The sequence below is a fragment of the Ostrea edulis genome, chromosome 1 (assembly GCF_947568905.1).
Source record: "Ostrea edulis chromosome 1, xbOstEdul1.1, whole genome shotgun sequence".
NCBI lineage: Eukaryota > Metazoa > Mollusca > Bivalvia > Ostreida > Ostreidae > Ostrea > Ostrea edulis.
The window spans coordinates 102872459-102897593 of record NC_079164.1 but is presented as its reverse complement, the minus strand read 5'-3'; the positions used below and the strand labels follow the sequence as shown (position 1 = coordinate 102897593).

General features: G+C 33.8%; 1 protein-coding gene across 6 annotated transcripts in view; it reads right to left on the bottom strand.

The window, feature by feature from the left end:
• Positions 1 to 22222, bottom strand: part of LOC125668616 (ankyrin repeat domain-containing protein 27-like) — a 41627-nt gene extending 19405 nt beyond the window's left edge. For 3 of the 6 annotated variants that reach the window (XM_048902939.2, XM_048902956.2, XM_056141880.1), the window contains exons 1-20: positions 22158 to 22222; positions 19700 to 19846; positions 19361 to 19477; positions 18611 to 18667; positions 17986 to 18076; positions 17745 to 17828; positions 17474 to 17568; positions 17309 to 17362; positions 15377 to 15436; positions 15123 to 15179; positions 13600 to 13873; positions 9035 to 9113; positions 8804 to 8869; positions 6955 to 7042; positions 6551 to 6610; positions 5337 to 5526; positions 4450 to 4589; positions 2197 to 2289; positions 1476 to 1584; positions 245 to 405 (exon numbers count right to left, since the gene is read on the bottom strand). In XM_048902939.2, the coding sequence (XP_048758896.2) occupies positions 245 to 405; positions 1476 to 1584; positions 2197 to 2289; positions 4450 to 4589; positions 5337 to 5526; positions 6551 to 6610; positions 6955 to 7042; positions 8804 to 8869; positions 9035 to 9113; positions 13600 to 13873; positions 15123 to 15179; positions 15377 to 15436; positions 17309 to 17362; positions 17474 to 17568; positions 17745 to 17828; positions 17986 to 18076; positions 18611 to 18667; positions 19361 to 19477; positions 19700 to 19813 (1989 nt within the window). In that variant the 5' untranslated portion in view covers positions 19814 to 19846; positions 22158 to 22222. Of the gene's footprint in view, positions 1 to 244; positions 406 to 1475; positions 1585 to 2196; positions 2290 to 4449; positions 4590 to 5336; positions 5527 to 6550; positions 6611 to 6954; positions 7043 to 8803; positions 8870 to 9034; positions 9114 to 13599; positions 13874 to 15122; positions 15180 to 15376; positions 15437 to 17308; positions 17363 to 17473; positions 17569 to 17744; positions 17829 to 17985; positions 18077 to 18610; positions 18668 to 19360; positions 19478 to 19699; positions 19847 to 21895; positions 22018 to 22157 lie in introns of those variants that run through there. The other 3 variants (XM_056141872.1, XM_048902967.2, XM_056141862.1) reach the window with 2 other exon arrangements.
• Between the last annotated feature and the right edge of the window lie 2913 nt (positions 22223 to 25135).

The window sequence follows — 25135 nt, the reverse complement described above, 5'->3', positions numbered from 1 at the left end:
AGTATTTACACACATCTAACCTATAACTTCTGTCTTTAGTATTTACACACATCTAACCTATAACTTCTGTCTTTAGTATTTACACACATCTAACCTATAACTTCTGTCTTTAGTATTTACACACATCTAACATATAACTTCTGTCTTTAGTATTTACACACATCTAACCTATAACTTCAATCTGTCTTTAGTATTTACACACATCTAAGATATGACTTCTGTCTTTAGTATTTACACATCTCACCTGTGACTTCTGTTTTTGTGTCAACAATTTGGGAGCCGATTCATACATGTGAAATATCCTATTGACGTGGGCATTCTGTGCTACGTGACACGGGGCCTGTTTCTTCCTATTTTTGATATCTGTCCTTGCATGGTTGTCCAACAGTATTCGAATGATTGATTCTATAAATAAAAAATGTAAATTTATCACGATAGCCATTTCTCACTTATAGCACACAAGACCACTACAAAGCGTAACATACAGTATATGGAAACATATGGTAAACCACCAATACAATGATTGTTGGGAATTACTGAGACATCACAAGTTTAAATTGCAGAATAAAGTTATACTTAGCCTTATATAAAAATTTTGATTTGCCGGAAATGGCTTTTTTGGTAGATGGCAAAACTTCACCAAAAATAAAAGTGCCACAATTTCTATTTTTATAAGTGATATACCTTTAAAATTTCAAGCTACTTTTTGAGAAAATCCACTACAATTGCCGACACCAAAATTATCGATATATGGTAGAATACAATATCTATAAAACAAGATAGAGTGGCAAACGTATTAAAATTTTACAAATGTGTAAAATCTCACATGATATCTAGCATTACATGTGGGGGGGGGGGGGGGGGGGGGGGGTATGCAGTAACTGAATATAATATTAAATATTATATCAAATATTTATAACTATACACGTGGAAGAAATTTACGCACTTATTCCGTGACCACGTAATTATTGTTACAGTAAATTTCCCCCACGTGGAAATAAGCACTTTTACAGTATTGATTTCACACCTTGTGCCATGTACCCCATACCTGCAACACATATATCTTTGCTAACCGTTTTGAAGAAATATATATATAATATATCTATCTTTATCTTTATCAGATATTTTCATCAATTATCATGATAATAAAAGGAAAATTGTGGCAAGCGTCTCAATAATTTCCAATAAAACCCTTGTATACAGTTATGATGCTTTGCTCTCTTCCACTGTGTCTGATAATAACAACAAATACATGTATATTCAAATTTTGAAATATACATATACATTTGCATGCATAATATTCAAATTATCTTCTCTATAAAGTACTATACAGTGCACCTGCTCTATTCACTTACAAGGCATGAACAAGTAGTCTAAGGATAGATGTAAAAACTCACTTTCAAATGACAAGGTCATTATAAAGAAATACATCTTATCTCAACTGTGAGAGTGTGACAAAGACTAGATTTTCTCACCATATCCCCATTTTGATGCTAAATGTAATGGTGTATCTCTCCGATAATTCTGTGCATTCACATCAATGTGGGTCCTGGCTTTGTCAGCAAACACTAGAGCCTTGACACACTGTAATGTACATGTATTAAAGACACATAACATGCAATGCAACAAAGTTGAATCACTTTGGTATATTTGATTTCTTTTAATGAAGATTCAAATCAGTAAACGGATTTGGCAAATTATTTTAGTTCCCAAGAAATACATGTACATATTATTTGAGTTTAGTTTTACCGAAAATGATTTTAACCGAGAGTGTGAAGATCTCCTCCTCCTACTTAAAGCCAGTCTTATGGTATGTACAATTGAATGAATTTAAGTCTGAGCTTTTTAATGCATTTTTTGCTTGAATTTTGCTATTAATCATAATAATATTTGTATGTCTGCGGGGTAACTTTAATCAAGGCAATAACTTTTCAATTACAAGATAGTAATTTGATACATAAATGAAAGGTCAAGGTCACAGTTACATGATTACTAAATGTCAAAGTCATGTGTAAGAATCAACCCACAACTGGTTACACTGTTTCACAAACACATCTTATTCTTTACTTTTAATTGCAGAGAAGACTGTCACTTTTGAAAAAAAAATCTTAAATTTCAAATACAGGAACTAATTTGTAATGCTCTAAGCTGCTCACCTTCTTTTACCTTCAATATACTAGGAATACAAAAACTTACATCCTCATGGCCACTGTCTACGCACAGATGTAGAGGGGTGTTACCAACACCATCTGACTGGGTACAGTCTGCACCAAAGTGGATCAGCAAGAGCTGTACAATACATGAGAGTGTAAACCGGTAACAATGGGATATTCAGTAAATGTGTAAACTGGTAACAATGGGATATTCAGTAAATGTGTAAACCGATAACAATGGGATATTCAGTAAATGTGTAAACCGATAACAATGGGATATTCAGTAAATGTGTAAACCAGTAACAATGGATATTCAGTAAATGTGTAAACCGATAACAATTGGATATTCAGTAAATGTGTAAACCGATAACAATGGGATATTCAGTAAATGTGTAAACCGATAACAATGGGATATTCAGTAAATGTGTAAAAACCAGTAACAATGGGATATTCAGTAAATGTGTAAACCAGTAACAATGGGATATTCAGTAAATGTGTAAACCAGTAACAATGGGATATTCAGTAAATGTGTAAAAACCAGTAACAATGGGATATTCAGTAAATGTGTAAAAACCAGTAACAATGGGATATTCAGTAAATGTGTAAACCGATAACAATGGGATATTCAGTAAATGTGTAAACCAGTAACAATGGGATATTCAGTAAATGTGTAAACCGATAACAATGGGATATTCAGTAAATGTGTAAACCAGTAACAATGGGATATTCAGTAAATGTGTAAAAACCAGTAACAATGGGATATTCAGTAAATGTGTAAAAACCAGTAACAATGGGATATTCAGTAAATGTGTAAACCGATAACAATGGGATATTCAGTAAATGTGTAAACCAGTAACAATGGGATATTATAAACCATATCATAGGACTTGCTGAAAACCAGGGAACTCATAGTTCACCCGCATTAAATTTTGTTTTCCATGATTTTCAATTCAAAGACCAAATGCAAGGTTTATATAATGTTCTTTGGAAGGACAGGCTATTATAACAAGGTAAATGAATGGTTTCAAAAGTCGCTCTGTTTCATTAACATGATCTTCTTTCAAAATATTATTATACATGTAAGTCTTAAGATTTTTCTCAAAATTTCAAAATATTTCTTTACCTTATCACTGAAGAGGATGATGGATTCAAATTAAATATTTTCATTTTAAACAAGAGGTACTGTGAGCAATGCTCACTAAGAATACCCCCCGCTTACCCCAATCTCCCAAAGGGTGTTGTTAATAGGTATAAATTACCTCTTTCCTGAGTGTAATAATATGGTATGCCTTTGTAGAAGAAAATGGAAGATATAGTCTGAACACAAATCCATGGCATAAACCTATAATTTTGACCTTGAGACCAAAGGTCAAAGTCATAAAGAGGTCATGAATGTACATGACACATAGTCTCATGGTGATACACCCATGTCTTATGGTATGACTATGTCAAAACCCTATAATCAATTTTGACCTTGAGGTCAAAGTTCAAGGTCATATAGAGGTCATGAAAGTACCCGACACATCGTCTCATGGTGATACACTCATGTGTCAAATATGGTATGCCTATGTCAAAGAACGAAGAAGTCATGGCCCTGACACGAATCCATTGTAAAAAACCTTTAATTTTGACCTTGAGGTCAAAGTCATATGGAGGTCATGAAGGTACAGGACACATCGTCTCATGGTGATACACTCATGTGTCAAATATGGTATGCCTATGTCAAAAAACAAAGAAGTTAAGGCCCGGATACGAATCCATTGTTAAAAAACCTTTAATTTTGACCTTGATGTCAAAGGTCAAGGTCATATAGAGGTCATGAAGGTACTCGACACATCGTCTCATGGTGAACCACCTGTGTGCCAAATATGGTATGCCTAAGTCAAAGAACAAAGAAGTTATGGCCTGGACACGAATCTGCAAAGACAGACGGACGGACAGACAGACAGACAGAGTGATTCCTATATACCCCCCCCCCCCCCCCCATAACTTCGTTCGGGGGGTATAATGAGAAATATATTGAAATCTAAGATCGTTCAGGTACTTTTGTTAATTGACTAAAGCTCTTGTTTACAGATTTATAACAAAATAGCGAAAGAAATAAAATATCCATGGAGAGCAAATATTTCTAATGTTAACAATTCATTGTGCTAATCACATATTCAATCTTAATAATCTCTATAATTTTTATCATTTAATGCCAGATGTTAATGGTGAAGTACAGGGTAAATGAAACCCGAACAGATGATTTTAATTAGATTGTCACATATTTCTATTCTTCAGATTAGCTACATACAAGGACATTCTGATAGCCTTTCTGGCAGGCCAAGTGAAGTGGAGTGTAACCGAGGTAATCGCTGGCATTGACCACCGCTCCATGCTGAACCAAAAGGTCCACTAGGTGGGCCTGTCCATGTAAAGCTGCGATATGAAGGGCTGTGCGGGAAAAAAATACAATTATCAGAGTCCTTGGCCGATTAACATTGCAAAAAACACTACATCTACATATAATAATATTCCTTGATATACATAAATTTCAGTCGCTGTCTTTAAAAGCTACCAATTCAATGCAAAATTCCGTTGCTTTCTAAAGAAGTGTTCTGTATAAGAAGTGTTCTGTATATATGAGTTATGATAATGAAAATGATAAGTTTTCTCCATCCTCTTGTGATGTCATCTAATAATGTACTTCACGAATATCAAACCAGTATTGATTCAAATATTTTTTTTTTATATATAATGAGGTATTTATTAAGAACTAGACTTACATGTACATTCAATTTCTTCTCAATATTGAGCTAAGATTTTTTTTATTTTTTGCTTTTTGTTTTGTTTTGTTATGGGCATATTTTGATTTCAACCTTTATAATATATCTGTGTAAAATTTAGTGAAACTCTCGTACACAGTATACTAATACAGACTACTCAGTATATTAATCCATCAATATTTCACTCTATTTTGATTATCTAGATATCTAGCTTCAAAACAGTCTGATTAAAACCAGCCCCCCTTCTCCTATCGCCATCCGATAGAAGAAGGGGGGCTGGTTTTAATCAGACTGGCTTCAAAATTGAACAACAGTTTGGGGATTGGAGCATTAAAAGCACGAGGGTGGAGATTGAGACCTTCATCAAATACTGTTACTTCACACATTTACAAATGCCCATATTTTCCCACTGTACCTGTGTAGCCATGGTCATCTCTGGTATATGCTGTAACCAGAGTTTTCTCTGTTGGGATTTGCCGTAATAGTGTGCGACACTTGTTACAGGAACAGAGTGGGTGACACATCTGTAAGATAACATCTTCGTCAGGTGTGTCTGGTTTTCCCAGCATCAGTCGTACTGCTGCCTCATCCCCGCCTTCTACATACTGAAAAGGAAAAGTTGCACTGTATCCTAAATACAAGAGCTGTACTAGATCACAGCAAATCAAAATGTATGTAAAATACATGTATATACAATGAACAGGTCACAATTACAGTCAAACTCATCTCTATTACAAATCTTCTTTTTTGGGGGAAAACCCCTGGCATACATGTATCTTTCATAATCTTTAAAACAAATAATGTAGTTTTATGGAATTCCTAATTACATGCATTTATCACTACATTATCAATTAGACAATATAGCTACTTGCTCCTTCTGAACATTTATTCAGTTTCATTTTAGTATTAGTAGCATTAAAAAAATGCTATTTAAATGTTTACACCAAAACACTATATGCCAAGTTTGGCCCCACCCTAGAGTCAGAACCCGATCTACTCACAGTGATGATGAAATTTACAATTTTGGCCTTCCTGCTCTACATGACCATGCATTTAGTTTTTCTTACAGATGTGTGATTGTAGAGAAGAAAATTGAAAATTGGAAACTTTTTGGCAGTTTTTGCCCTGCCCCAAAGGCACTGGGGGTGTATGATTCCTGAAATTTACAACTTATGTCCCCATTGTCCTAAAGATGCTTCATACCAAATGTGAAAAGAATTGGAAGGTAGTAATTGAAAATGTTCAATTGTTGATGCACAAAGGATGATGATGGAGCAGACCAATAGCAATAGGTGTCCTGAGTGACTAGGGCGAGCTAAAATTTGGTATTCAACAAATGTATCTACTCATTCTATAACAGGGGCACCCATGTATGTTACAAGAAATCAATCTGCACATGTACATGTAGGTGTCTCCAGAAATTCCTCATAATCAGGTTTTACTGTATTATACACTTTCTTTTTACACAAACACTCTCTGCCAAATCATATCCCTATAATCATGTTTGTAACCATCAACTGCATTTTGTACACTTGTTCCTTGTAACTTGACAATAATTTGGATTAATAGCGGTGAAGTGCATACCAACCTTTAAGCAAACTTGAATGCACTCTCCAACACAAAACTTACACTGAAGAATCTATCCACACTTTTAGAGGTGCCTGAAGCCTGACGATTCACCTGCTTGTCCTAGAAAACCGCAAAAAGGTATTGGTACTCTACAGTTTATTAGAATTTAATTTCAGGTCATCAACCGTGGCTAATCTATATAATGCAAAAAATGCTTCGGGGATCTGAATTATATTTGAAAAATTTCAGTAGTAATGTCCGATGACATTTTATTACACTTGATAATGCAAAACATGTCATACTGACTGATGTCTTATAATTTCATATACATACAAATAAGGGAAGTTGCTTTAATTAACTACTTATATTTCCATGAGCGGCATAACACTTTTTTTGTGGTTCATCAAATTTCTTTCACTGTTTGTATGATAACGCTACACTCAGTATATGTATTTGATCAATACCTTGAGGGAATAAGATTTGATAGCCTCTTTCTGCAGGGAACCACTTTTGATGTGTTCAACAGCAGCTTCAACAGTTGTCAAGTAAAACCTAAAATAGAGGTACGTCATTTAAGTATTCCTTCACTGTCTAATTCAACAGTTGTCAAGTAAAACCTAAAATAGAGGTACGTCATTTAAGTATTCCTTCACTGTCTAATTCAACAGTTGTCAATAAAACCTAATATAGAGGTACGGCATTTAAGCTTCACTGTCTAAGGCTGTGTTCAACGATGATCACAAAACTAAAATTAACAAATTCAAATATCCAATAAGGTAGTAGTAATCAGAAATGCCTCCTCAAAATCAAAGGTTCACAAATGCAAACAACATAGAGTATAATTAAATATGTGTGATCTAGATAATGGTATAACATAGTCCATATACATGTACATAATGTACATCAGTCTGATTAAAATCAGATCCTTTGATCTGCTCACAATAGATCACTACACAAAAGGATCTCCCTGTTTAGTGATTTTACCCAGAATGCACATAACACAGACTGCACACACAGTAATCAACAATAATATAATTTGAAATCCTTATTACCATATTTGAGAGTGAATCTTGTAAGTAAACAAGTTTACTACCATTGATCTAGATCTGCGATGGCACATTCTGTGATTTAAACTTGTAAACTTTTCAGTCTCGGCACCTAGACCTTGTTTTTTTTCTAGGTGATCATTCTATGAGGTCATAACTATTTTAAATTGTGTCAAATATAAGCTTCTATAATAGATGCATAATAAGCTTCAGCCCCAGGATCTTAAAAAAAAAACAGGAATAAAAATTGACCATAAATTAACTGAAACATAAGTTTTACATCATCTGACTGCTATGCAATTAGCATAGTCATGGAAAGAATTTCACATTGTCAGTCCATGTGAATTTCATCTTGTCCAAATAAAGTTAATTAATTCAAGTCGATCACAAATCCTGTGTCTGATAGTATACACCTATTTACTGGCTATGAGGACAATAGCAAGTTTATTGTCACCCAAGACAGCAACTATTTCCTGAGGCGCAGTCAAGGGAAGTAGTAACTGTTGAGAGGGATAATAAACTTGCTATTGTCCGAATAGTCAGTAAATAGGTGTTTTATTATACCGAAGAAGACTTTACTTGTGTCAGACATACCAAAGTGAAGTAAACTAATTAAAGTTATCAGACTTTGACGTCAAAGAAAAGAAAACGCGGGCAAATATAGCATCTGGTTAATAGTTTCCAGACTATTTCCCTAGGGTAGATAGTTCAGAAACTATTTCACGGCTAGCGTTATCCATATGAAATAGCAAATTTATTCACTTAACATTTATATAGCAAAAACATTCTGAGGTATAATAAAATTATTTAATTGTTTTTTACCATAAAGGTAAAACCTGAACTCGCATTGGAATAGAGGGATAAAGAAAAACACAGCAGATATATGTTGATTTCTGTATACCCCTCAGATTTCTGTACACCCTTCAGAATTCTGTATACCCTTCAAAATTTTGTATACCCTTCAAAATTCTGTACACACCTCAGATTTCTGTATACCCCTCAGATTTCTGTATACCTCTCATATTTCTGTACATCCCTCAGATTTCTGTACACCCCTCAGATTTCTGTATACCCCTCAGAATTCTGTACACCCCTCAGAATTCTGTATACCCTTCAGATTTCTGTATACCCCTCAGATTTCTGTATACCCCTCAGAATTCTGTACACCCCTCAGATTTTCGTATACCCTCAGACTCTGTAAGAGTGATACATGCATGTAGCTACAATAAAGCAGTTTTATAACAGTTTGCATTACTTGCATACTTACATGAATTCATCAAAGTTGTAAGCTCTTGAAAAGTGAAATTCCTTCATATACTGTAGATTTGCCATCCTGCAAGATCATGAGAGATTTTTGATAAAGTAAGAAAATGATAAGAATTCAAGCCCAAAGTAATCTCTGTTTACTTTAATTTGAAACTCACCAGTTTGAAATTTCTGATTTGATAATGAGGTATATCATTATAGTAATCTCTGTTGACTTGAATTTGAAACTTACCAGTTTGGAATTTCTGATTTGATAATGAGGTATATCATTATAGGTAGAAACTCATCAGTTGTCAGCATCAATGGGGCATCTTAAAATAGAAAGAAAGATGTGTTTGTAAAACAATGATGTCCTCATACGACAGCAAGGTAATTCTAGTACCCAAAGGAAGGTCTTGTCACAAGGAATATATATGTGAAATATGAAAGCCCTACCATTATCTATTCAAAGTTATGGAAAAGGTTAAAGTGTTTATAGACAAACTGACAAATGGACCAAAATATACATGTATATGCCCCTGAATGTCTGATGATGAGGGAACACAAATAATGAAACATTTAAGGATTGTTATCTATACTTCTTGAAGTTATTAAAATGTAACTTTAGATATAGACACCTGTCCTACCTCAAATTCTGGAGATTTTGTTTTTGCAAAAATATCCCCAAAAGAACATGGAGTATCCCACTAAATTCCTTTACAAAACCCAGCATCACCAATATTTAGCAAACAAATCTCATTTTGATATTATTGTAGGTTGATAACCATGTATGTATATATTTTATTAATTTACGTGTCAGTCATTAACAGGGCTGAGTTTTACTAAACTTCGTAGTTCAAGATTTCATCGTAACCTTAACTTACGATAAAAATCTGTCTTATCAAACTTCATAACTTAATTACGTTAAAAAAATCATCGTAACTCCACGACAGCCTATGGGCCATCTTAAGTTAATATTTTTTTTCGTAAGTTAATTGTTATTTAAATAAAAATGGCTGCCCTCATGCTGTTCGATGTTCCAGAGCATTTTGAGACAAAATGAAAACAAACCTCTGCGTCCTCGTTGAAATTTTAGCGACAGAAGCGAAGTTCTCACACTGTGACAAATATAGAACTCATTGAACGCTAGGCTATAAGTTTTCGAAAACACGTAGGCCTAATCAGTTCACTGGAAATTTCCCAAATTTTCACCTCCAAGAATACTTTTTAGGATACCACAGCCATATTTTGACACGGGTTTCAAATCGAGTTCAATCTCCACACAATAAATAATGACATGTGACGTCATATTCTATGTTTTGACATCATAATGCAAATGATGAAGTGGCGGATCTAATATTGAAGAAACTGTTCTGTGTAACATAAAATACAAAGCGCTTCTAAAATCAAAGGAGCAATCTCTCTCTCTCTCTCTTTCTCCCTTATTTTATTTTCCAATCAAGGGCCCTCAAGGGGCAGCATGAAAATACACACAAATAATGTACATATACAAGTAAAGAAAGACTGAAGTGATTACATAACACATAGTTATATACAAATACAGTGGCATATATTGTTCAAAATAAATTTTCCAGTTATATTTAGAATGGATGGCTCTTCAGAACATAGTATGTAAATTAATTTTTGTTCATCATTGAGTTTGGTAACATTTTTAACTGTTTTTTCTATAGCACCACAAAAAGATTATCTTTCATCAGCAAACTTTTCACATTTAATCAAAAAAATGAATCTCATCACCTAATGAACCGGAGTTGCATTTGTTACATATTCGTTCATTCCTAGTAATACCAGAATATCTACCAACTTCAATCATTAATTTATGAGCTGATATCCGTAACTTACAAATAGATCTTCTAATATCAAATTTTTTTATTTTATTAAGATAGTTCTCAAAACCAAAGTGCTCCTTAAGTTTAAAATAAGTGCACAGTTTCCCATCAATTAATTAATTTCGATTATTGTACCAGGTTTCAGTGTATTTATCACAAAGTAATTTCTTTACAAATTTCTTAAATCTATACTGACTAAAATATGAATACGATTGATATTTCGTATGCAATCAGAAAAAACAAATATATTTTTGTACAAAAATTTCTTAGATTTTAGTAATTATTTATTTTGAACTTTATTTGCTTTAAAATTGTTAAATCTCCAATGAGGACCCCATCAACTGCTGTAAATCCATATTGAATTTACATGTACTATGAAATACTAAAAGCGAAAGTAACAAATGCGATTGCGCAGCGTCAGATTGTCAGTTGCGGATATTTCGCAAGTTAAGTTTACGATGGAAACTTAAGAACACGTTAGTAAAACAGAAGCATCGTATCTTAAATTAAAACGTACGAAATTCTTAAGTAAGAATTTCTTGCGTAAGATAAGAAGTTTAGTAAAACTCAGTCCAGGTGTATATTTTATTAATTTACGTGTCAGTCATTAACAGGTATATACTTTATTAATTTACGTGTTGGTCATTAACAGGTGTATACTTTATTAATTTACGTGTCAGTCATTAACAGGTATATACTTTATTAATTTACATGTCAGTCATTAACAGGTATATACTTTATTAATTTACATGTCAGTCATTAACATGTGTACACTTTATTAATTTACGTGTTGGTCATTAACAGGTGTATACTTTATTAATCTACATGTCAGTCATTAACAGGTGTATACTTTATTAATTTACATGTCAGTCATTAACAGGTATATACTTTATTATGTCAGTCATTAACAGGTATATACTTTATTAATTTACATGTCAGTCATTAACACGTGTACACTTTATTAATTTACATGTCAGTCATTTAACACATGTATACTTTATTGATTTACGTGTTGGTCATTAACACGCGTATATTTCAGTATAAAACAAATCTGGGACTATTTTTTATCTACTTTGAGCTCTGTTCATTATGCAATCACCAAATATTAAATCTGTGGACTTAACAAATGATATAAAGCACTCTGTATTATAAACATATCATATCATATACACTTAGCACATGAAATACCAGCACTGGAGATTATAACATTTCATATCACATACTATTAGTTACATGTACATGTATTTCCCTAAAAATTAGATACACCTATAAAAATGGCCTTTATCATTTTTGAAACAGTCTTATTAATTTATCCTTGTCAATAGAAGAAGCATGGTTGGTTTTAATGAGACTGCATTTTTGATATTCTGATACTCTTGCATATGTAATAAAATCTCAAAACATTAACTGTCTGTGTTCCCCCCCCCCCCCCCCCCCCCCCCCCCCTTCCAATTTACATGTATCGTTAACTTCCTTTCCCATGTTTCACTTTAATTACCTTTCTTATTTGTATCTTTAGTTGGTGTACTGAGGTGAGAGACAACCCTCTTCAGACACAGAAGTCTACCCAGAGGTGTGCAAAACTTAATTACCTTTCTTATTTGTATCTTTAGTAGGTGTACTGAGGTGAGAGACAACCCTCTTCAGACACAAAAGTCTACCCAGAGGTGTGCAAAACTTAATTACCTTTCTTATTTGTATCTTTAGTTGGTGTACTGAGGTGAGAGACAACCCTCTTCAGACACAGAAGTCTACTCAGAGGTGTGCAAAACTTAATTACCTTTCTTATTTGTATCTTTAGTAGGTGTACTGAGGTGAGAGACAACCCTCTTCAGACACAAAAGTCTACCCAGAGGTGTGCAAAACTTAATTACCTTTCTTATTTGTATCTTTAGTAGGTGTACTGAGGTGAGAGACAACCCTCTTCAGACACAGAAGTCTACCCAGAGGTGTGCAAAACTTAACAAGAGGTACTATGAGCAATGCTCACTAAGAATACCCCCCGCTTACCCCAATCTCCCAAAGGGTGTTGGTAATAGGTATAAACTACCTCTTTTCTGAGTGTAAAAAACAAATGGCATGACAAACCGAACCATATTGCTACTTCGATGTCCAGTGCACGTGACCTTTGACCTTTTGACCCCAAAATCGATAGGGAACATCTTCATCCCATGGGTAATCCATATGTATGATATGGTGACTGTAGGTGGAAAGTATAACACTTTAGAGCCCGGAAACCATATTGCTACTTCGATGTCCAGTACGCTTGACCTTTGACCTTTTGACCCCAAAATCGATAGGGAACATCTTCATCCCATGGGTAGTCCATATGTATGATATGGTGACTGTAGGTGGAAAGGATAACGCTTTAGAGCCCGGAAACCATATTGCTACTTCGATGTCCAATGCGCTTGACCTTTGACCCTTTGACCCCAAAATCGATAGGGAACATCTTCATCCCATGGGTAGTCCATATATATGATATGGTGACTGTAGGTGGAAAGGATAACGCTTTAGAGCCCGGAAACCACATTGCTACTTCAATGTCCAGTGCGCTTGACTTTTGACCCTTTAACCCCAAAATCGATAGGGAACATCTTCATCTTATGGGTAGTCCATATATATGATATGGTGACGGTAGGTGGAAAGGATAATGCTTTAGAGCCCGGAAACCATTGCGTCTACAGACGGACGGATGGACGGACGAATGGACGGACGGACAGACGGACAACCCGATTCCAGTATACCCCCCCACAACTTGTTGCGGGGGGTATAATTACCTTTCTTATTTGTATCTTTAGTTGGTGTACTGAGGTGAGAGACAACCCTCTTCAGACACAGAAGTCTACCCAGAGGTGTGCAAAACTTAATTACCTTTCTTATTTGTATCTTTAGTAGGTGTACTGAGGTGAGAGACAACCCTCTTCAGACACAGAAGTCTACTCAGAGGTGTGCAAAACTTAATTACCTTTCTTATTTGTATCTTTAGTAGGTGTACTGAGGTGAGAGACAACCCTCTTCAGACACAGAAGTCTACCCAGAGGTGTGCAGAACTTGTTGATGGCCTGTAATTCCTTCCTGGCTAGTCTGATGTTGGCCATAAACTCTTGACGAACCCCCAGATCGTCTAGTTTGATGTTAGACAGACTTCGAGCACACTTATTTACTTCAGCATCCTCAGCTGCCAAATTAGTCTGTACAGCTTGGAAAAGTCCCCGGTGAACAATCACCATCATGTATATCTATTGCAAAAATCAAACATACAGCATATTATTGAAGTCATGGCTAGAAAAATGATATGGAGAAATATGTCCATTTTGCACTTTGAATTCATAGCATAAAAACAGGCCCATGGGCTACAATGATCACCAGAATCACAGCGCCCCTGCTGTTCTTTAGAAAACTTTGTAAAGATTTTCTTCCCTCTTTATTCCCAGGAAAATGTTTGACCCCATATTATGACCCCACACTAGTTCCATGGGATATTGACTTAACCAGATTTGAATCCACACAACATAAGAATGCTTTAAAATCAATATCACTATTAATACCTTGCTGTTCTGGAAAAGATTTTTAATGATTTGTCCCTATATTCATACATTATGTATAAAAAATTTTATTCCTATTAGCTCCTAACTAACCCCAGGTTCCATAATTTGATAAGAAAACACTTGAATCCACATTTTAAAAATGTTGAGATACAATTTTTGTATTTACATATGTAAGTTAAAACTAGGAAGAATTGCTTTAGGACACTAAGACTAATGTCTACCCTTCCATTTTCCATAGTTTTTTTTGTTTGTTTGTTTTTTTTAGATGTTTTTAAGAAATCATCTTTAAAGTGGAAAATTAAAGAGTTACACTACATAACAGTCACATTCATGTATATATGCTTCAACCAAGGAATGGTGTTGTGAACATATGATAGTAAAGTAAACTTGCCAATATACCAAATATCAAAAGCCTATGTCAAAAGGCAAAAAAATTTGGTCCAGACAAAAAATTGTCCACAAATTGTATTATTTGACCTTTACATAAAAGGTCAAGGTCAAAGATCATCAGAAATGATATGGGAGACACTGTCTCATCACGGTATAACCACATACTAAATATCAAAGGCTTATGTCAAAAGATGAAAAAGTTATGGTCTGGATAAAAAACAAAATTGCCAAAAAAATTCTTATAATTCTATCATTTGACCTTTACATACAAGGTCAAGGTCATCAAAGTGGTATGTGACACACTGTCTTACCATGGTATACCACATACCATATATTAAGGACCTATGTCAAAAGACAAAAAAGTTATGGCCCGGACAAACTTTGTATGAAAAGCGGAAAAAGAAGAATTTACACTAAAACAATGTCCCTCTTCTGGGAAGGGGAGACATAATATAAGTCTACAATAGTGAAGGAAATGCTTTCCTGATGACAAAAACACATTCTCTAGGAACACTTATGATAACTATTGTGTCTAATATTATGTGCTGACCTCCACTGCTGACTTCAACATGTCCATTTCTCTTTTGTTCTCATGCACTCGTCTACGCTGAATTCAAGAGATAAAGAAATACTGTAAGTATATATTTCTATTACAGATCTAATGTTTCTCAGGGAAAAAATAATACTTCTAAACAGTTTATAAATTACATAGCAATATACATTGTAGTTCATGTAATCAGCATGAATACAAGTCTCTAATATATACAGCAATATACATGTACAAATGTACATGTAAATTCTTACAATTGATGAATCCTTCAAAACTGTCTGCATTGCTTTGGTAAACTGGGTACTTGCGACTTCCTATGGTACACAATAGAAAAGAATGTTCATAAAAAGTATTCTGCAAACATCCCAATTTCAGCATGTACAAAGGCAGTTCTTAAAGGATAGGGACTTTTTCACTGCAATCTTATCATGGGTACCACTACACATGGTAACAGGAAAATTATAAATGATTTTAAGAATCTTTAAGATATCTTACTAAAACTTTGTATATCATTTACTATACCAGTGATTCATTTTGGCGTGCGTCCTTCGTAAATTACGCATTATTTCAATAACTGTGCATCCCAGCGGACGCATGAAAACTTGAAAGTATATGTAAATGTTTTCATTTTCCCTCCAGTAATTCGTACAAAATCTAAGCTCCAGAACGTACTACATACCCAAGATATTCCGAATTAAGAATTATGATATTTCAAACGCGTGAACTTGGCGGATCATAAACTTATTTGTGTGTGTGGATTGGTTAGTATCAGGAAATTTACATTGCACCACTCTTAAAATTCAAATCATTGATTGATCTGTTGCATGAACTTGGTCTTGAGAATTTTCTTCATCTCAAAATCATTTTGCAATATGAACTACGTATAAGAATTTTCTGCAAATGAATTATCTGATGGCTTGTAATAAAAAGCGAAATATAAATTCCCTAGGAGGGGGGTGTCAACAGTAAGCTAGCTTCTTCCTTAACTTGGTTTGTTTATACCTGTGATTGTCAGGCTTTTTGTTTAAAGGAATGAAATTTGGACTCATTGATTTTAGCATGGGACTCATTATTGTAATTAAGGGGAGTCCACTGGACTCATGATAACCATTTTCAGAATGAATCACTGTTATACATGTATTCTTGAGCAGCAACTGATGTTTCATAAAAATATTTTGATTAGTTTTTAAAATATACGCCCTCTCCACAAACTTCTTTAATTTAAGGATAAGCAGGACAGTGGCATGAAAAATTCTTTCTGAATTAATTTTCCTCTTTCTTGGTAAAATCGTAGTGTAGGGGATCCTCAATACGAACATGTCCAACTCATGTGAGTTTTCTTGTCAATAAAGGGAGTTATGGGTATGGAAGAGTTACCTTCCCTGAACACCTTTGAAAAATGATTGACAGTATAGTTCCTCATAGTCCTCTTAAAATTTTCTCTGAATTTAATTTCAGTCTGCAATTCAGACAATAATTGAATGGGCATCCTTTTAATAAATTTTCAGCATCTTTTCAGATTTTGTGGTCTAGTCAAAAAATATAACCAATAATTCCCACTACGTACAACCTCCACTTTCAGTATTGTTACAGACACATCTGAATTTACATGTATGAGAAAATATGTCAATGAATTTTTTTTCAAAGCACATTTTATGGACTTAATATGTCCTGGGAATATGAAGCACTCAAGCTTTCCTCAATGTTAAATCATACTACAGTTACAGCAGCATTTAACAATGATCATGTAATCATACCAATCTAATTAAAATTAGATCTTCCATCCGCTCCCCAGTTTTCGATACGACACGACGTATCAAAAACTGAGGAGCAGATGGAAGATCTAATTCTAATTAGATTGGTAATCATACAGGTACATGTATATATATTCTTAAACGGTACCTTAATGCTTATCAATACTTAATTAAGAATCAAAAAAAGAAATCAAACTGATTCTGAACAATTTTCCAAAATAGTCAGAGAATTGGTCAATTTTTTAAAAATCACATCTCAGTGATTTTCTCAGTCAGGTTTGAGAGCCTTACATTGTGACATCACAATGTACAAACAGCTAAAACATCATAACCTACTACAATATATATTACATGTAACAGAGTTTAGTAAGCTGAGATGTCATGCTACTAAAGCGAAAAAGCAACTATTATGACATTGATGCTGTAACATACCTGTATTTCAGTCACATGATCCATGTCCTGCCTATCCTCAAAACTTTCATAATTCTGATTGTATATATATATATGATACAGTAAAACAAAGACTACCTCTGTGAGATCTATTTAAACTATACTTTGTGCATAAACAATCAATCTGGCAAAGTTTTATTTCCCTACCACAATGACTATGAATTTTTCAGCTGCCAAATTTCTGTACTGCTTTGAAAAGGATTCCAACTGCTTTTCCAATGATTCTTGAAGTCTCTTCCCTCCTACAATTTATATATATATATATTCTATTCATTTTTCACTGCAATGGGAGAAGACAGCTTTGCATCAATATCATTTAATGAATGAAATGATATTCTGGACCAAAAGATTTGCACTGTTCATGAACATTCCCTAATTTTTTCCACCCGTAGCACAGATAAAATCACTTCATCCTTACCATGGTGACCAAACAGGTAAGCTTTACATTCCTCAAAATCTTTTGGGATGGCCTCCTTTACAGTCTCCTCCTTTTTTCGATTCCCTGCTCACAAAAACGATATACACCAGTATATAACAGAATTTTACAGTGTGTGTGTAGAGATTTTCATCTGAGAGAGACCAGGGCCTCTTTACATTGAGATATTATGCTGAAGCAGCATCTAAATTTCTCTAAAAATAAAAATGAATATCCAAATTACCAGATGGTTTGTTTATGAAATATTCAGTACAGAGAACTTGGTAGTTTTCCTCATTGTTGTTGTAGAATGACTCTTCAAACAGTATGCTGACCTTTAGAATGAAAAACAAGATGTGTGCTGTTATATATATGGCTCTTAATGGTATAAGAATATATCATGCTTATATTCATTACAAAATAACTTATCCATGAAATAATTACTATTTCAAGATCGTTTAATTCAATGTTAATGAAACATTCTGATATTGAAAGCTGAAGAAGCTATTACATACACTGTAGAATCATTTGATGTAACCTTGATTGTTTTTTTTAAATGCAATTTTGGTATGTGTACAATAATGTGCAATTACAATGTAATGTAAATTCCTTAATAAAATTTACTTTTCAAAATTCTGGAATGTAGACCAAAATATCGACCCATTTATGTCCTAAACTTATCTGGAGAAGAAGGTGAGTTTCTTTAAATTTCATAGCATGCTGCATGTACATCATCTGAATTTACTCCACAAAAATCTCAAACATAATTAAAATGACTGCATCTAACATTATGTGCAGCTTTACAGCTAAATCTTTTAATGGATTGTTTCTTTTTCCCCTTCACTTATACAACTGTAACACATACTCACCACTGATTCTTCCTGACCTAGTGATATCTTTACCTGATCTTCTTCTATTTTAACATTCTACAAAATTTCATAAAATCATGGGAAGTCCTTCAAATAAAGCTTTGTATCATATAACTTACACGGATAGTACATGTATAAACCCAATGTATGTATAAAAAAAAATTGGCTGTAGTGTCCTAATAGATAATTACAAAAACCTCAAATTCATATTCCAGAATGTGGAAAACTTTGTTGGATTATTTACTATAAAATCATTAAATTACACATTAACAATTTCAAACATATTCAATGATATAGGGAAACAAGTGCTAATATATGTAAATTAAAATTTTATTACTTTTTTTTCATTACCTTGAAATTAATGTCCATCAAAATATTAAACTTAAAGAACAGATCACCAACACATTATGAGAATGCACGATAAGTTTATTTGGTTGACAAGGGCGGTCATTATTCGAACCCTATTAAATACCATGTGGTACATGTATCTACTCATGAGAATCTTCTGCAAATTAAACTGCAAGGTGTTAGTCTCCAGTTTTGACTCTGTCTTTCCATCATAATAGGTATAGAGTATCATAATTTATCACTTGTGATTACCATAACTTGCAATATAGGTTTCATTAATAAATTTTAAAGAGAGGCAATAGATTCTTTGTTGGGGAAAAGGGAGGGGGTCCTAAGTCATGGACGCTTATAAAATAAATGCAGGTACCATCTACAAGACAATTCTTCTAACATCATGCTCACCTTACCAGACCATGTTTTCAACCTATCATCACCTCCCTCAGTAATAAGGATGTGATCCTTCAGGTCCGCCTCTGATATTTTCTCCTTCTCTGCCACAGAGTACTGTGGAATGCATAGCTACAAAATAAGTTTATTACAGAAGTATAATCTTTGGATTAAGATACAGAATAGCAAGATAGTTTTGAAATTCAGAAAAAGAGGATAGGCACAAAACAAGAGCAGTCAAATAGCATTTAAAACATGAGATCCAAGTACATGATGTATATTTATATCCATACATGGAGTACGTAGATACATATGTAGTCACATGATCAGTAGACAGTAGTGCATGTACTGTACCGTGCATCTGAGTGATGTAACCTCATCATACAGTTGGCTAAACTCATTCTGCAGCGTTGTGTAGAAGGGGTTTTCATAAATATCCTCATCATATTTCTCCATTACACTGGGCATTTGTCCATTGTGTCAGAAAATCAGAACACCCTCCTACGAAAATTTCTCAATGCAATCAAAATGCAACTTTAAAATCACACCATTTCATACATGTTGAACAAGAAAATGGAAGTCCCAATATCTCTATGAAATAAAGTTTAATATACTAGTACATAAAAGTGAAATTACATGGCTGGATCCAGAGGGGGAGACCAGGGGTCCTGACCTTCGCCCCAACAATTGTGAAAAATGAAGTATATATGCAGTATCTTTCCCATGCAATTTCATTTGTAAGATGTAAAAGAAAGAGTTCATTGGTGTGTTCTTTCGGTAATATTTTCATTCCCCAGTATTTTTGCCTCCGATATCTTTACAAATTGTAATGATGGCCATTTCCGCATGAATGTGCTGCAGTCATGTATGTCTATTCTAATGATCGAGTATTCCAACAGAATTGAAAGTAGAATGTAAATATAAGAAATAAATTTCATTTTTGATAATACATGAGGATATGATCTGTGATGATTCAAGCTGGCATACTTCAAAAAATAGTATGCCAGCACGAAGCGTTGCAGTCCATACCCTCATGTATTTTCAAAACCAAAATTTAATTCTTTTAAAAGTATAAAGCATTCTATGTGCAGTACAAGAACATACATATGTATGCATCATAAAGCCAAAATGAAATATACATGCATGTGTTTCCCATTTCACTTCCCCAAATATTAGGTAGGGTAGATAGGTCAAATATTTCATTTCATTAGTTTTTACAATTACTTTTCAAACATTATGAAGATCAATAGTAGTCAAAATGTTAATCAGAGAAACTCGAATGCAAAATGAAAAACATTCTGGTTTGAAAATTTCAGTTTTTATTTATCTACATCCTCAATAAAATATTTAGGGTCCGCAGCAAAAATGTAGGTAGGGTCGGGAAACCGGAAACACAAATATTTTATTTTGGCCTAATCAGGATTAAAGAAATAAGGTGTATATTGTTAATATATTATAATTGGGATTAAAGAGATATTGTGTCAAAAGTATGCTTCCTAAGAATTTAACACCGCATAATGCAGAAACGTGATTGATATATTCCTTGAAAAAAGTAAGAGAATGTCTTAGAGATATTTATCCTGTAGCTTTCATAAACAATTAAGTCATACATGTGTAATTATAAAACGGATCATTGCATTTTTCGTATCTGTTTATATATTGTGTATTTCATAGTTCAATGAAATTTAAAGGCACTCTGTTGAAATGGACTGACATTACATAATTAAACAGGTCCTGTGCAAAGACTATTTCTACCTACATATATGTAGCTTTTTATGACTCACCTGACATTACATGTGCACTTATTTTAGCACATTCAAAATTTTACACCATTTGGTATATTTGTGATTTATCATTTCTTTTATGTATGATAATATGCAATGTGCAACTACTTTATCACCAATGCCAGCCAGGTGCCAAAATATGAATCCCACTAGTAAGATAAACACACACAGTATTTATTTTAACTTTTTTTTTTACAAGTCCTTTAAAATCATGGGAAAATTTGCAGCCTTAGATATGAAAGTTTTGATTACAATGCTTTACATATTATTATGCAGAGAAAGTATATTACTTGGAAAAATTACAGCATGGAAGACTTACAGTAAATCATTGGGTTTGCTTCAATATACATATAGATCTACACTAAATAAGGGTTGCAAATCTTAAATATGTTACTCATTGTTGTTGAATAATTTGTGCAGTGGATACTATATTAAGATAACAAGAATTATAAAAAAAAAAAAAAAAAAAAAAGAAAAAGAAAAAATAGAATAAAGGGAAACAGGGAAATGAGTTTGTAGAAATATACCCCCCCCCCCCCTCCAATACGAAAATAAAAGATGTTGTTTTTTTTTTCTCTCCAGATACTTCCAACAAAAATAGACAGTAAAATGCCGTAAGTAATTACATTCATAATGTGTGTTACTGGTGTGTATCACATGACTAAGACATGCCAAGGACAAGCGCAATACTCATGTATAGAAAACTAGATTTCATTTCATAATAAAAGAATTCAGAATATTTGTTTATAAAAATAATACCCCCTACCTTACAGTTATACAGTTAGAATAACCAGACAATGATCTAAGCACTGTGCAACACTGTCACATTTCATTTGTCAACAGGAGGATGTTTTTGACAGTGACCAGTGGTGATTACAATTTCTCAAAAACTTCATGTAATGTCATTTGAAGAGTTAAAAGACAGAATTTCCATTAACATACATCGCAATTAACGTAAACAAAAATTTAAACGGCAACTGAGATAAGCTAAAAACGAAATAACTGAGAATATAATACCCATTTCTAACCTTTCGCACTCAAGAGATGATTAGTTTGTTTTTCCTACATATACTAAACATACCTTCTACAACGAAAGAGTTCCCGTTCAATGTTTACTCAGTCAATCCGCCCATTAGTAAAACAGTCCCGGTCATTCTGTCCCAATCTTATTCTGTACCAATCTTTAGTCTTTTATTTGGTCGATATGTGTCCGAATAAATTTATAAATGGTAGATAATAATTTGTCGCCATGTTTTGGATAAACTTTCCTCTGATTTTGGCCAATCCGTTCACTTCTAATGGTTTTAAAATAATGAAGTTTTCGTGGATTCAAAGCCGAGGTGTAAGGGTGAGGTGGTAGGGTATAAAGGAGTTAGATCTCTAGATCTATTTTGTAAAATATTTCAAGTGTTTAGTTTGGTTTCGGGCACATTCTCACCCTTTAAAACTTTTGAAGTATGAAATGTTTACGAACATTAATTATGGGTTTTGTTTCTTTCATCGGGTTATACAATACCATTAGGGCCGGGATTATGTAGCGGTGTTAACATTCTGTAAATAACTTTTATAATTGAAATGAATTGAATTTGCAAATAAGATTGTATAATGAAAGGTGAAGATAACAAACAGCGATCAATCTCATAACTCCTGTAAAGGTGAAGATAACGAACAGCGATCAATCTCATAACTCCTATAAAGGTGAAGATAACGAACAGTGATCAATCTCAGAACTCTTATAAAGGTGAAGATAACGAACAGTAATCAATCTCATAACTCCTATAAAGGTGAAGGTAACGAACAGTGATCAATCTCATAACTCCTATAAAGGTGAAGATAACGAACAGCGATCAATTTCACAACTCCTATAAAGGTGAAGATAACGAACAGCGATCAATCTCATAACTCCTATAAAGGTGAAGATAACGAACAGCGATCAATTTCACAACTCCTATAAAGGTGAAGATAACGAACAGCGATCAATCTCATAACTCCTATAAAGGTGAAGATAACGAACAGTGATCAATCTCCTAACTCCTATAAAGGTGAAGATAACGAACAGCGATCAATCTCATAACTCCTATAAAGATGAAGATAACGAACAGTAATCAATATCATAACTCCTATAAAGATGAATAAGATAACGAACAGCGATCAATCTCATAACTCCTATAAAGGTGAAGATAACGAACAGTGATCAATCTCATAACTCCTATAAAGGTGAAGATAACGAACAGTAATCAATCTCATAACTCCTATAAAGGTGAAGGTAACGAACAGTGATCAATCTCATAACTCCTATAAAGGTGAAGATAACGAACAGCGATCAATTTCACAACTCCTATAAAGGTGAAGATAACGAACAGCGATCAATCTCATAACTCCTATAAAGGTGAAGATAACGAACAGCGATCAATTTCACAACTCCTATAAAGGTGAAGATAACGAACAGTGATCAATCTCATAACTCCTATAAAGGTGAAGATAACGAACAGTGATCAATCTCATAACTCCTATAAAGGTGAAGATAACGAACAGTGATCAATCTCATAACTCCTATAAAGATGAAGATAACGAACAGTAATCAATATCATAACTCCTATAAAGATGAATAAGATAACGAACAGCGATCAATCTCATAACTCCTATAAAGGTGAAGATAACGAACAGTGATCAATCTCATAACTCCTATAAAGGTGAAGATAACGAACAGCGATCAATCTCATAACTCCTATAAAGATGAAGATAACGAACAGTAATCAATATCATAACTCCTATAAAGATGAATAAGATAACGAACAGCGATCAATCTCATAACTCCTATAAAGGTGAAGATAACGAACAGCGATCAATTTTACAACTCCTATAAAGGTGAAGATAACGAACAGCGATCAATCTCATAACTCCTATCAAGGTGAAGATAACGAACAGCGATCAATCTCATAACTCCTATAGAGGTGAAGATAACGAACAGCGATCAATTTCACAACTCCTATAAAGGTGAAGATAACGAACATGCAGCGATCAGTCTCATAACTCCTATAAGCAATAAATATATAGAGTTGGGTAAACACCCCACATTAGACACATCAAAACAAAAGTACGCACCGTCTATTCTTCTGTGTTTAGTAAACCAGATGTGATAAAAGAATAGATAGGTTACATGAGGAATATATTTTGGTTCCAGCTGACAAAGCCTGTAACAACATGGTCTTTGTTAGGCTCATTATTACAACTGTATTTTAAACGAACTTGGCATTAATTCCTCTTTGGGTAATCGTACTTATACTCCATCTGCCCTTTCAAAAAATGAAATTCTTCAAATTTTAGACACATTTAATATCCCAGTCAATGGGTAGGATGGATATGAATTACCGTACCTATACTGGATTCATAAACTTCATAAAAACCATTACAAGCAAAGATACATTGCTGGATCCAGTAAATGTTCTACCAAGCCCCTATCTTTGCACCTCACGAAAATATTAACAGCTGTGAAGGAGAAACTTCAAACTTACTGTGCGACTACATATGCCAGAAGTGGTGTAAATCAAATGTGGATTCTAAATAAATCTAAAGAACTTTCAGTAAACTTGAAGTAGCAAAACTCTTCTAATATCAACATCAAGACGTATTACTTTTCAACACTTTACACGACAATTCCTCACGATAAATTAAAGACTAGACTTTTTGATATCATAGACAGTTGCTTCTTCAACAAAAATGGAAAACGCAAATATTCATATCTAGTGATTAGTCGTCCAAAAAATTATTTTGTTAAACACCCCTCTGATTCAACGCACAAGTACTCTGAAGTTGAATCAAAATATATGCTGGAGTTTCTCATTGACAATATCTTCGTGGTCTTTGGTGACCAGGTCTTCCAACAGTCTGTTAGGATTCCCATAAGTATAGATTGTGCTCCTTTCTTAGCTGACCTGTTTTTATATTCCTATGAAGCAGAATTTATTCAAAAACGTCTGCATGAGAAGAAAAATTCTTTTGCTGT